Genomic DNA, 15024 nt, shown 5'->3' on the forward strand with positions numbered 1-15024 from the left:
CAACAGATTTGTTGATAGTTGAAAAGAACGGTTTCGGTTGTTACACCATCTAACTATCAATAAATCTGTGGTTTTTGGCAATTTCTTAGGGCCGGTTTCCTAAAGCCCTAGACTTTAAACAGCTGGAGTCAGAAAATTGGCTTTCCAAAACGGGGCGTAGTCGCAGTCATTGTCATAGTCACGTTTGAATTAAATTTCGAAAATGTAGAAAATTGAACACAAAATAAAATGAAGAGAAAATAGTGTAAAGTTTCAGCTATTTTTAATTATTTAGGAATGTCTAATTTCGTCAAGGAGAAACGTTTCCAATTATAGAAATGAGAAAATAAAAACTGCGACTACTGTTATAAAAGCAGCGACTACGCCCCGTTTTGGAAAGCCAATTTTCTGACTCCAGCTGTTTAAAGTCTAGGACCTACGGTAGCTAAATCCCGAGCTCTGAAGCCGACTCTTAGTAGTTTTATTTAATATTTTAGTACATATTTTTATGCTATCTTTTCTCTATGATAGAAGTGAATAAAAAATTTAATTGATTTCTCTGTTTCTTTTTTCAGATCGAAAGCCGCGGCTAATGCAGCCGCTGAGTCAGCAACTTCTCTGGGCACAATCACAGCTCCTTCGCGCAAGATCTATCAACAACAGCAGCAACAACAGCAACAGATTGTTGTTGAACAACAGCCCGACGAGATTGATGACAACGAGATGGTCACCATCACCGGAGACGATGGACTGCTCTATCAGGTTAGAAGATACAGTATCACATCAACTTTATGACACTATAGCACAGAATAGGTACAGAATGGAAACTGTGAATCAAACGCCTATCTAACCAATGCTTTTTACATGGCACAATTACTATAGTGTGGTCCACGTTATAATGGCAGTAGATGAAGATAGAAGAATAACGATGCCGATTCTCTGCATTTATTAATTATATTTCTACACTGTCAAAAACATAATTGTCATTATTGTGGACCTAGAAAAGGATAGTACCACCGGCTTTGTTGAATGATAGACAAGGATAGCAAAACTAAAGTTGATCAAATACTGTCATTATATCGTGGACCTCACTATAGACCTTAAGAAGTTCTAATCCTGGTCTTCTGATTGGCTCGCGGCAGTGAACGAGATCAATTGATCCGGATCAGTGAAGTGATCCGTACCTCCCATCAATACTATTACAATGCGAAGCTTCCTAAAAATATGGCGGATTTTTGCGCCTGGGTACTAGTCAAGTTTCCATATTGTATGTATACTGTGACTATAGTGTCATCACGTTTGGTATTATAGGGTTGTCAGAATGATCAACTAAATCAAAGTTGGCTTAATAAGACTTTGCAAAGGATAAAAATAAACTTTCTACTTGTGATATTTTTCGATTTGTATATCATCAAGCTATCAAAATGAAAAAGTTTTCTCAGGAAAACATTTTTTTCCGATCATTCCTTTTTGAGATATAAGCGACTGAAGTTTGAATTTTGGGACGGAACATTTCAAATTCGGTATGATATAAATTCATGAGATTTAGAGGATGGACTCTTCATGGTATTGTTGATCTAGTAAAACAAACATTTTCTGGGAATATAAATTTTCAAGATAGTTATTCAATTTAGTAAAAATAACTTCTAGTTGAGCTATTTTTGGTAAATTGAATAACTTTTCCAAAAATTGATACTTTCAGAAAATTTTTGTTTTACTAGATCAACAATACCATGAAGAATCTATCCTCTAAATCTCATGGATTTATCTCTTGCCGAATTTTAAATGTTCTGTCCTAAAAATTTAATCTTTAGGCGCTCATATCTCAAAAAGTAATGATCAGAAAAAAAATGTTTTCCTGAGAAAACTTTTTCATTTTGATAGCTTGATGATATACAAATCACAAAACTTTGAAAAATATCACGAGTAAAAAGTTTATTTTTAGCCTTTGCACGGCCTTAATAAAATTACCTGGACATTATGGCAACAATTTATAATGGGGGAATCGCTTGGCTTGCGAGAGGTTAAATTGATCTAACTGTATAACTCACGAGAAAAGTAACTATAATTTAAAATAATAAATAAAACAGAAAATATATTGGAGAACTAAATAATCGATTTAATTAAATTGAAACTCAAAATAAAACTGGAAACTTAAATAAAATATTAAGATAACTTTGAATCAAATTCAGAGTCCAGAAATATACAAACCAAAATTTAGAATTTAATTAGATTGAAAACCGAAAATAATAAAAATATTGCACCAAACTGTAAAGTTTTCAAATCTTAAAAACATTCAATTATTTAGAATTTATAAACCAAAAAACAAAACTCACTCTATAAATCACAGCTGATTCCATTTTGAAACTATATTCCATTTTAATTTAATTTAGTTAATTTATTTGAATTAATTTTGTTTTATAAATGTCTAATTGATTTGTGTTTGTTGTCAGGTATCGCAGGCTGATCTGAGGAACGCGGGCGGTGGAGCCCTGTTGGTTGACGGTGGGTATGTGGCGGGCGAAGCGGGCTCTGTGACGGTGGAGGCTGGTGACCAGGGTGGAGCCACCCAGGTGCTCACACTTGATTCAGCCTATGCCGATGCCGTCGCACAACTTATACCCGAACAGGTACCTCATCTGTACTATAAATGTAATCTATACTAGTAGTTTTGTGAACAGTAGACCTCGCGCAGTTATAAACCCACAGCCTCCTCAGTCCATACTGTCCATCAGAGTAAATTCTGTCCTGTCCTATCCTGTCGGCAAGTGAAAACGACTAATGGCTGTTGGGGTTGGTGTATCAAAAATGCTAACATCTAAAGCTAATCGCCTTCAAGACATACTGGCAACAGGTCAGCCCGAGTTCAAAGCAGAGAAAGGTCAAGAGACAATACTATGTTATTTTAGCTATTAATTGCATACGTTATTGCATGCAATCAATAGTTCATAAAAATTGCATTCAATGAGGCATGCAATTAATAGTCCACACAGCTGCTGATGTTTTACCAAGTTACAGTGAGATATTGAATTGTATGCGTCATGGCATGCAATTTATAATCCACTCGACAGCTGATTTATGATGAATAATTCTATAATCTGATTTTTACTCTAATATTGGCGTATCAAGGAGGCTCCTTTTCCTTTTATATTATCCTTGAAATGCAAAATTCCCAAAAACCTAGTATGAAAGTTCAAGACTTGCCATTTGAAAATGATTAATAACATCTATCACATTTTGACAATTACTTGTTCAAGATCGCTTCCTCCTGAACGAATACACTCTTGTACTTGACATGAAAAAACTGACTTGATGTGTTGTTGTTTGTGTTTCAGTTCTATGTGAAGGAAGGCGGCTCAGAGGGGGGTGTGGCCGTGGTGGAGGCTGATGGGGGCGGGGCAGTGGTGGTTGATGGCGCTGCAGAGGGGGGCGTGGTAGTTGGAGCGGGAGGCGAGGAGGAGGAAGTGGTGGCTCAGCTGGTCGCAGCATGTGAGCCGACGCCTGGAGGTGAGTGTGAACCTCGTCTTAGTACAGTGTGTAGTGGCCTTAAGGCTGGCAAAGCGAGAAAGAGATAGCGCTATCCGATTTGTTGAATGATAGACAAGGATAGTAATACCATTGCTATTCAAACACTGCCATTATAACGTGGACCTCACTATAGAATATTTACTAAATTTTAAGGCTGTGTAAAGGCTAAAAACATATTCCCGGGCTCGGCAAACCTCGCCCGGGAAACTATCCTCATACCATAAACACTAACTTTCTGTGCTTGTAGCGTAATATACTATTTCCGATCATTGCTTTTTGAGATATGAGCGCCTAAAGTTTAAATTCAATACGAATCATGATTAACCTTGGTGTTAGGGATTCATGCAGAGAAGCTTTTAGACAGCTGAATATTATGACCCTACCGGCACTTTTTATTTAATCGAAATCTGTCTTGGGTGTGATTTAAGCTCAACTCACAATTAAGCGACTCAGGTGGAGAAGAGACTGGACTCTAGTGGAGAGCATGTGTTTCCAAATGGTGACACTCAGACCAGTCGATTCTAGCATAGAGAAACAATGGCGTAAATAGATATCCCATGGTATAGGGCGTTTATGTTGCAACTTTTACTGTTATCTCAAGCCGATTATTGTAGATTTTTACTGTTTTGACCTGGTAAGAGTGTATGAACGGCACAATATGAGAGACTACCAGGTCATAAAGCTTCACAGGGAAGAACTACGTGGACTATCGGCTTGAGATAACAGTAAAAGTTGCGACATAAACGCCCTATACCATGGCATATCTACTTATGCTATTGTTTCTCTATGATTCTAGTCACTATTTGGAAACACATGCTCTCCACTAGAGTCCAGTCTCTTCTCGACCTGAGTCGCCTAAGTGTGAGATGAGCCTTACTGCATTTAATTAGGTTTTTCGTTGAATAATAATGTTGTAATGTTTTGTTGTACACAGGAAGACGTCGGGTTGTTCTTCTACTGCCAGATGGAAACCTAATGATGACAGAAGTGGAGGAGGAGCAGTATGCTGCTCTCGGATTGGACAACAAGTAGAATGAGAGTAAAGCTCAACTCACACTAAGTGTGAGTTGAGCCTAAATCATGATTATCATGTATGTTTTGTATTAGATTATGGTTTAAACTTCTAAATGAAAATCCAATTTGTCTTTCAAGTAGTAAAGTAATACAAACTGCAAGTAAATTTCAATTTGATATTATTTGTAATGTGCAATATTGTAATTTAATCAGACCAATTAAACGTACATTTTTTTGCAATTTTGGAGTTGAAATTGGAGTTGAAATTCCCGTGCTTGTTACAGATATGAGAGACCCGTGCACGGGAATGAAAGTCCCGTGCTTGTTACAGATATGAGAGATTGGAACACATGACCTTTTGAAAATTGGCAAATTTTATGTTTGCAGCTGCATAATTCACCCTGTACAGTAGCTGGGGGTGCCGAATTTAGCTCGGACATTTCTCAGGTAGAGCTTCATCTATGGTGCGAATATCAGCCAAATCTGAGATACTTTCTGTTTCTCAAAACCCACGAAGGTTAGTCATGATGATTGTTATGATTTTGTAAAAAATAAAAATAACTCAAACTTCGTAACCTTATGCTCTTTGTTGCGAGGAAAACCAATCTGGAATCAGATTTGCAAAATTCCTTACCGTTCATTAGATATGGGCGTTTGAAAATTTGATTTTTGAAGCTGCATAACTCACTTTGTATAGTAGCTGGGGGTTTCAAACTCGGCTTTGACATTTCTCAGGTAAAGCTTCATCTATGGTACAAATATTAGCCAAATCTTAAATACTTTTTGTTTTTCAAAACGCATTTTCATCATACTTTTGTGAGAAATGAAAATCTCTCAAATTTAGAAATTGGGGTACCTTAAGCAATACATTCCTAAACTATGGTAATAGGGCAAGGAAAGTAAAAATTGCAATTCACGCTGTGAATTCAACTATTATTTATTCATTTCTTTTAATGACAATAGATTTCATTATTTTTAGAATAAGCAGAAATTATAATTTCAGAATGCTGCTTTCAACAAGCTATCAAAACATCTATACATAATATATAAACTCCAGTTTGTGCGTACATAATCAGTGTTCATTTTTAAACAATATAAAATCATTTTTTAAATATTGAATCCAATCTCAACTCTCATCTGGCACTACCTCCGTAAACAAAGCCGTAGTACGTTCGTGTGACGTCAGGACATGTAGGGATCCTACACCAATAAAAACACTAGCTGATATAGATCAGCTGAAATCAACGAATTTTTATTGGTGTAGGGACCCTACCTGTGCTGACGTCACACGTATGCACTACGGCTTTGTTTAGGGAGGCCGGTTTCCGAGCTCGGGATTCAGCCAAGTTCTAGACTTTAAGCAGCTGGAGTCAGAAAATTTGCTTCCCAAAACGGGGCGTAGTCGCAGTCCACGTTTAAATTAAATTTCGAAAAACTAGAAAGTTGAACACTAAATAAAATAAATAAAAAATAGAGACAAGTTTCAGCTACTTTGAATTATTTAGGAATGTTTAATTTCGTCAAGGAAAATCGTTTCCAATTATAGAAATGAGAAATTGAAGATTATCATAAAAACTACGACTACTAAAAACTAGAAAATTGAACACAAAATAAGATAAAGAGAAAATAATGTAAATTTTAAGCTATTTCGAATTATTTTTGAAGCTTCTAAATTTGAAAATCTACTTTGTGAAGATGGGGCGATGTCAGGATACACCACCGTCAAAGTCAGACACATCCATCCTAGCACTGAAAATCAGTCTTGTTTTGGCGGTGGCTACTTTTGTCGTTCTTGTGCTGAAAAAGAAGTGTCTTGTTTTGGCGGGGCGAGTCCGTGACTAATTTCTCTACCTGGAAAACAGTCTCTGGTTGTCGCTATCAGCTTTTGACGCTTTTGTCTGTTAAGCTGGCAGAATAGCTTGGAAGTAAACTGGTTTCAATTTTGGCGCAGACTGTACTTTCTTTGAAATATTCTTTTTAGAACTTAGTGTGACTGTAGAAGTGTGTGTGTGACCACCATTGGACAATACTCCTGCGTGACATTGTCTCTTATCTCAACCTTATTTAGTTCTATTGCTTCCTCTCTCATTCTCTCTCTCCCCCTCCATCACCCTCTCTCTATCACTCCTGCGCCTTTCTCTCACACTCTCTCTCTCTGTCTAACACACACATACACTCACACTCTCTCTTACCCGGTTGTGTGCTAATGCTCTCCTTTCTTCAAAACCCCTCAGGGTTTTGTTATTATTTCATACAATGCTTCAGACATAATTATCTACAACCTATCTTGAATTTGACTTTCCCATGCCTAGATTTGTAAATTTCTTTGTGTCAATAATATTCATTACTATCAACTCTTGCTTGTAATATTGTGAATTCCCCCATTCCACCGAGTAGGATTGTATAATATAGTTGATGTAGCATCGTACTGGAGGGTTGATGGTTGAATGTGAGAGAGGGCCGGCCGTGCAAAAAAAAACTAAAACTGCAATTCAATTAAATCCTCACTTCTTCACTTTCTCACTATAGGCCTATATCCCTCAAAACCACACTCTCTTGTGAAATACACAATCCCCTACACTGAAATAATTTGACTCCTTCAAGTTATGTGCTCCCAACTTGATAATACCGCCCGTTGTTCTCTCAATAATATTTGTTGAACGAGCGTTAGCAAGTTCTTACTTTTTACTCAAGTTCAAAGTTGTTGCCAGTCTGTGGGTTTGCTTGTTTGTTTGAATGCACTACAATAACTTTAGAAAGAGTTGATCGATCAGCTTCAAATTTTGAACACGCACTCTTCGAACCTTTTTACAGGTCAAGTTCGTTGAACAACAAAATATTTTACTCACTTCTTCGTCCTTTTTCAGGATATAAAAGTAACATTGAAAGTACTGCATGAGACAAAATAACTTGCTCCTGTGTGTCTGCCGGACTATTATCCTTCAGTAGCATACGCGTAATATTAATGATACAAATTGTGATGGCAGTTGCTATGTCGTTAGTATTATTGATTTAACAAAATTTAAATTGATTTAACAGAATTGAAAAAAATTCTGTAGGTAGCTTCAGAATAATTTTGGTCTGCCATCTTCGTTCCGCCACATTGAATAAAAAATTTTCTATGGGAAGGTTTTAATACAAGATTCAAATAATAAAGAATTTCAAGAGACAATGAATGGTGGAAATCGCTCATAAATATATCAAACCGTTTCAAAGATATTCACATTTTAGTGTTGAAGTTTTTGGATATCTGTGATACAGAAATATTTCTCGCCTAGGACAGGATAGATTATTCATCACATATTCTTATCATTATCGTTCCCTAGCAACCTATTTTAAGCGTTTATATAGTAGCTGCTGAGAGAGATTTATGTGATAGATATACCTGAATAATACTATTAAATACTACTATATTCGACTAAACAACGAGTGACCCAAATGAAGCGATTCAAATATAAAAAAAAGAAAAATGGGAATGCGAAAAATATAATATTTGGAACTCCATAACTTATCATTTAATTGAGAGACATTTATGGGATTAATAATTTATTGAAAAACACTAATAATTTAGCAATATTGCACTAATAGTTTTAATTTTAGATGACTCTCCTGGATTATTGAGTTATGTGTTGGATATTCCTCAGTGATTGCTGCATCATCTGAGAAAACTCCGTAAAAGTTATCTCTGTTCGAAATTAACAGAATGCTCAAGTATAGACATTTAGAAGAAAACAAACATTTCATTTAATGTTCATTGAAATCGACCACATCAGTATTATTTACACGTGAATTACCGGTAGTGTATTATTAATGTATTAAGATTTGAGAAGATAATATGAGCATCTTATTGGTTTTTCTCTCAATGATTGAAATGAATGGCTTAATTGCTTTTATATAATCATGAAAATATCACAGTTTATTACATTCCAGTACAATTATCTTCTTTCACAATCCATTTCTAAGTAGAGCTCATTAGTATCGTAATCTTGCCATACAATAATTGAAGTTGATTTCATTCAACTTCAGTGGTGCCATTTCACCAAACTGCTAAAGGGGGGGGAGGCAAAAACCAAGAGGTATGGGGGGGAGGAATACCCCCAAAGGATAGAGGGACCTGGGTTTTTCCCCATAAATGTTACATTAGAAGATGTTATTATATGCTTCATTTTTTCCAATTCTATACAAATGTGGTTGAAGTATCAATACAAACATATACATTATTAGTTATTAAATTCAATCATGGAATATTTATTAGAAATATGGGTCTACAGAGAGGCCCTAGAGTAGGAATACACTGAAACAGATTTCTTAAAAATCATGGAAAAAGATAAATTTTTCTTTTACAATGACAATTTCAACAATTTCATTGGGGATCATATTCTAATTGGAAAATAACTTTCAGTTAGAAAGCTAAAGAAAACATCAAGCTGTTCCCATAATTCTCAACAACCCTTTACATACATTTTTGATTGTCTGATTGTGCCCTTTCTTTTGCTTCCACTGTGACATCTTGCAACTTGTTAATTCTCACATTGAAATTTATTCAATAACTCACTTATTGTGCTCTGATCAATAAGTGTACCCATTCTGTATTCAAACTATACCACAGAGAAAAATATATTATTTATTACTCTGTACCCGTATCCTTACTTTCAAGGCAATTTTGCTACATTGTTGATACTGTAGAAGGAATTATACTACTGCTGATAAAGAAAAGTATTAAATCATTATGAGACTCTAAGGATTCGTGTAGATAGACCCGCATTTTCATTATTTATCTGATCCTTGAGGGGGGCCTAGGCCCCCTAGGCAGCTGATTATAAGTAAGAATTAATATTGATATTTTCATAATACAGTACACCTGAAGAATTGGCAAAGTTTATGGTAAGGGGTGAGGAGGTACTCAGCTCTTCCAACTAACATCGGATTAGTTTTGTGCAGTCTACTATAACAGACGTTCCCATATGGATGTTACCTACTATAGACGTATTTATCATCGTATTCAATTTCTGTTTGTTTGTATGTCTGATGGAAATCGAAAACGGCTCTAACGATTTTGATTAAGTTTGAAATATAGAGTTTGTGATACGAAAATCATCATTTGGATTAGGACTCATGTTTAGGATAACTCACTGAGGGAACTTAAAAATGATTAGGTACGGTAATAATATTCATCAACCGAGTAGCAGCTGACTGAGAGAGTTTTCCGTCGTCAGTTGAAAACAGTTGATCAAGAGAGTTTTTCATCGTCAGTTGAAAATAGCTGATCGAGAGAGTTTGCCATTGTCAGTTGAAAACGAGACAGATGTGTTGAGTCACCAAGTTTGTTGACGTCAATTTTTTGAAGTTATTGGATGAATCGAGAAAATAGGTGCAGAGAGCAGCCGAGTGACAGCAACTCAACGCAAATTTGAATTTGAAACATAATGATTGCGTAATATTAATCAGGTAAATGCTAAAGTAGTCAGTTTTAATATACCTGAGTAATTGAATTATAACAATTCATTCACTTCTAAATTTCCATCTCTATGTCTTTGTACTTTCAACTCTGTTTCTTTGATATTGTTATCTTCATAGACGTGAAGTAGATAGATAAGGGTGGGTGTCTTCCATGAGTAAAATGAAATGTCTATTTCCGACTTCTGCAGTTGAATACTTGTAGCTAGTAGTTCTGTGAACAGTAAACCTCGTACAGCATTTATAAACCGATCTCATTGTCAATATGTCACCCCAATTAGCCCTTCGGACATCGGAAAAAAGAAACCGGTACCGTGACGAGAAATCGTAAGTGTTGAAACGGCCAATGACTGATTGGCGTGTATTGACGATGACAATATTACCTGTTATAAATAAAACCGAGAGCATTGCCAAGCTGTAATCATCAAAAGCTAATTTACAAACATGCCAACATACATATACAGACAAAAGCAAATCCCGTCGTTGAAACGTAGAAAAATCAATCATCAAAATATTATCATGAAAAAATAACATTTTCCCGCTATTTTGGGAAATGATAACTGTGTATCTTCCAGTATTGAAAATGACATTCAAAATGAAAAACAATACTGAATAATTTTATTATATTCAAAATTCTCAATGTTCGAGTAATTAACCCTCCAGTAGGCCTAGACTACATTCAACACAGTAGAACCTATATAATTTGTAGCTTACGGGACCAAGCATTTAATACGAATTTTGGAGGGTGACGAATTAATGTCAAGCTCTGCAATATCGAGGCTGATAAAACAAAATACGAGAAAATTATATCATTGATACTGATCCCATCATTGCCCATAATTAATTCATAATATAGCCTCTATGAATGAATATTAGGAAATTTTGTTAAATATTAATTTGACATACTTGTAAAAGATTTCAGAGATCAATACAACTGTTCATGAGCGAGTTCTTCAACCAAGGGTGTCTCTAGTTATATTATTATATGTGAATCCATAGAACTTTAAAGTTCACTCCGTATGGGTAAATAATTCACAATGAGAATTCAAAATCCCTAAACTAATAATACCAATTACTATAACGTTAAAGGTATTGCTATCACAAGTTGTATTATCTAATACATATAGGCTATGTTGGAAACAAACAATACCTAGACAGGCAGACAGACATTAACGAAAGCGAGTTGATGTAAAATTTGTATATTAATCAGCTGAATTCGGGGCATTAAGGACGGTATATGTGATTATTCTTGAATAGCATTAGCTGTTATGAATAAATGGGTAAATTGTGGTAATTGCATGCAATTAATATTCCAGCTTACTAATGATAAATCACAACACCCTTTTTTCCAATTCACTTCATCAGTTGATGTGATTTTCGGTCTCCTCATCACTGGAGTTATTAGTTACTGTAGCATAATTTTCGATGAACTCATTACTGGAGTTATCAGTTACTATGGCATATTAGTGTATTTATCTTTAGGACTAATTACAGTGTTTTTGATGACAAAACTACGAATTATAGAGAAGTTTCAGTGTACTCACTAATCTTGACAATTGACCTATTAAGTGAAGTTATTTTTGTTTTGTGTCAAGAAATTTACTAATAGTTCTATTATTTAAGCTCCAAATAACTGCAGAAAAGAGAGACAACTGCACAAAATAGGAATGATATATAGGACTTATAAATAGATATATAGGACTGATAAATAGGAATTATACAGTTACAAGATAAGTCATCGCCTGATATTACTACGAAGAGGGATAGAAAAGAGTGATAGGTTTCAGAAATAAATTGTCAATGGTCTTGTTAAGAATAGCCTACATGTGGGGATTCATCAGAACAATACCATTGTTTGAAAACCAGACAGCTCTGCGTAGTACAGTCCGTCCAAGAAGTATAACCTGACCGTCTTGTTTTTGAAGTGTCAGAGATTCGATGTGTCTGACTTTGTCGTTTCTGTACGGATGTAAAAGTGTCCGGTTTTGGCGCCTAACGCACACGCCAATTCGAGACTCTTTCAAAACAATCTTTCCCTGTCGCTGGCGTACGGTGTCGATGGATGAGATAGTCGCTAGTCTCTCTCCCTAGTTATAGTCTCTCTCCTAGTAGATAGTCTCTCCCTATCATTTTGATGATGTACTTATTGTATGAATATTAAATTTTAGAAATGTTTCATTTTGTCAAGGAAAAACGTTTCCAATCATAGAAATGAGAAAATAAGATTATCATAAAAACTGCGACTATGCCCAATTTTCTGACTCCAGCTGTTTAAAGTCTAGAACTTGGCTAGATCCCGAGCTCGGAAACCGGCCCTTATAGATTTCATCAACAACAACTAACAAGTAATTCAGAACAAGGCACTTGGATTTTTCGACATAATATTGTGCAAGATGTGGAAAATGGCAAATGTAATCTTGAAAAGAATCACAGTTACTGATAATTATTACTAAATAATATAAATAATTTAGATTCATTATTATAATCGGAATATTTTTTCAATAATTTGGAACTGTTTCTCAGTTGTTCAATAGCTAGATTCTTGTCTAAAGAATATGGTGGAGAATATGGTGACACTCAGACCAGTCGATTCTAGTCTCCGCGACGTCACCATTTCAAAACACATGCTCTCCACTAGAGTCCAGTCTCTTCTCCACCTGAGTCGCCTAAGTGTCAGTTGAGCCTTAATTTATTAGTTTTTATTGGGATACTTAGGCCCGGTTGCACAAAAGCCGGTTAAATTTTAACAGTAATTAATTCCACGAGCACCTACCAGAGAAGCCGTCATTAAGAAAATCCCTCTCTGATTGGTTCTCGTGGGATTAATCACGGTTAAAATTTAACCTGCTTTTGCTTTAACCGGCTTAACCGCAAAGCGGATTCTTTAGCAATTAATAATATTGGAGTACCTGAATATTTATTATATTTATTTATTATTATATTGGAGTACCTAATTGAAATACGGTATTTAGCAATCACTGTTAAGTTTACAATGGACCAAATTTTATATTGTACTAGCAGGTAAACCGCGCTCCCCAAGGGTCTAATTAAAAACTTGACAAAATGAAAACTTGACCTACTGAAATCTTGTAGAATTTAAAATAGTCCTATAACCATCCTCGGTAAATTAAGAATGTATATGCAAAATGTCAAGTTAATGAGTTGAGTAGTTGAGACGTGATGATGCGTCATTCGTGAATTTTCTATCCCCTACTTGTAGAAGCCAGTTCTTTCCTTTATTATGGGGTTATTATTTATAAATTATTATATATTTATTCATGTCATATTGTAGTACAAAATATAAACATACATACTCGTCAAAAATCTCTTCTATCAGAATAATTTCAGTAGTGTAAAATAAATTTACTTTCAGATTTTTATTTATTTTGATAAATTTCAAGTCTATTGAACAAATGAAAATCAGTCCAATGATAGAAATAGGTACATAAATTTAAGGGCCGTAAGCTTAATTAATGGATTAACTGATTGTTCAATCTCGGAATGTAACTAATAGCTTGCTTTAATCCTAGATTAAGTTGAACTCGATTCAATTTAATCCTAGATTAAGTTGACCTCGATTCAAACTGCGGTTCAGTTTAATCTCGGAATGTAACTAATAGCTTGCTTTAATTCTAGATTAAGTTGAACTCGATTCACTGCGGTTGAGCGTACAGATCTAATTATACTTCATTCATATAATTAAATTATATATTTCCTACAATAAAATAAACAAAGACCTCCCTAGAAATTCAGTGACATTACAAAACACTTTAATACAATAAAATAGTATTCAGTTAATTATATTGCTTATATAATAAGTTGTGTTAAAATAATGCACATTTTATAAAGCAGTCTTAGAATAGGCTATCTTTAGATAAATGGTATTATGAACGCAAAAATGGTTTGAAAATTTCCTAGGCAATATGTTTTTCCCATGAAAATGAGTCATGAAATTTGGAAAAATTTGAATTGATATAAACAATTATTTATTTTGATTTTGTAGGTTGGTATTCTCAATTATTTCTAACCCCAATTTGCCAAGTGTTTCAGTTGGCAGCCATTTTATCAATATTTATAGGAAAACAATAATTATAGATTAATAAATAATTCCCTCTAACAAAACAAAATTTCCCTACTTTACACAACCCACTACTCTGAACAACAAGAAATCAATTTGTTTGCCTTGGAAAATTTTTCAATCCTCAATTTTGCCTCCGAAAAACTTCCCACAAAACTTCAAAAAATATTATTTTATCAAAAATTGTGGTAATATAAATTACAAATATATATCTATTTGCTTTTAACAAGCATAAATCCCTGTATTAACAAAAACACTCTATCGCCTATAAATAGTCTAGTTTTTACTATATCTACAACTTTCTAGATTTTTCACTAATAAAAATCGCGTTTTATTTATAAATGGTAATAGAATTATAAAAAATCAATTTATGACTCACTTCTCAGTTACTATGCTTAACAAATTGGAATTTCAGGAATCTATTTATATTACAAATATTTGGGAACTTACAAATAGTTATTATGTTTTACCATAAGAAACAATAGCATAAGTAGATATGCCATGGTATAGGGCGTTTATGTCGAAACTTTTACTGTTATCTCAAGCCGATAGTCCACGTAGTTCTTTCCCGTGAAGCTGTGTGACACTGGTAGTTTCTCATATTGTGCCGTTCATACACTCTTACGCTCCCAACAAAACAGTGAAATTCGACAATAATCGACAGTAATCGGCTTGAGATAACAGTAAAAGTTGCGACATAAACACCCTATACCATGGCATATCTACTTACGCTATTGTTTCTCTATGATATTACAAATTGGGAAATGTAATGAGTAGGTATATCTATATATAAGCAAATTGTTGATAATTTCGATACAGTTACTACATCTTAATACAAATTAATAATATTTAATAAATATGGAAAATGTAAATGTGTAAATTTAGAACAAAAGTATAGCAACAAGTACCTGTGACTTGTAATGGGGACATGTTGTAATGGCAAATGAGCCAGTTTTAAACTTGGTTTT

General features: G+C 34.5%; 1 protein-coding gene across 1 annotated transcript in view; it reads left to right on the forward strand.

Moving 5' to 3' along the window:
- Window positions 1-4737, forward strand: part of LOC111046169 — a 44095-nt gene extending 39358 nt beyond the window's left edge. The window contains exons 23-26 of the mRNA XM_039442137.1: window positions 555-741; window positions 2433-2609; window positions 3315-3486; window positions 4442-4737. Of these exons, the coding sequence (XP_039298071.1) occupies window positions 555-741; window positions 2433-2609; window positions 3315-3486; window positions 4442-4539 (634 nt within the window). The 3' untranslated portion in view covers window positions 4540-4737. The remainder of the gene's footprint in view (window positions 1-554; window positions 742-2432; window positions 2610-3314; window positions 3487-4441) is intronic.
- The last annotated feature ends 10287 nt before the right edge of the window (window positions 4738-15024 follow it).

Source organism: Nilaparvata lugens, chromosome X, assembly GCF_014356525.2.
Source record: "Nilaparvata lugens isolate BPH chromosome X, ASM1435652v1, whole genome shotgun sequence".
Classification (NCBI taxonomy): domain Eukaryota; kingdom Metazoa; phylum Arthropoda; class Insecta; order Hemiptera; family Delphacidae; genus Nilaparvata; species Nilaparvata lugens.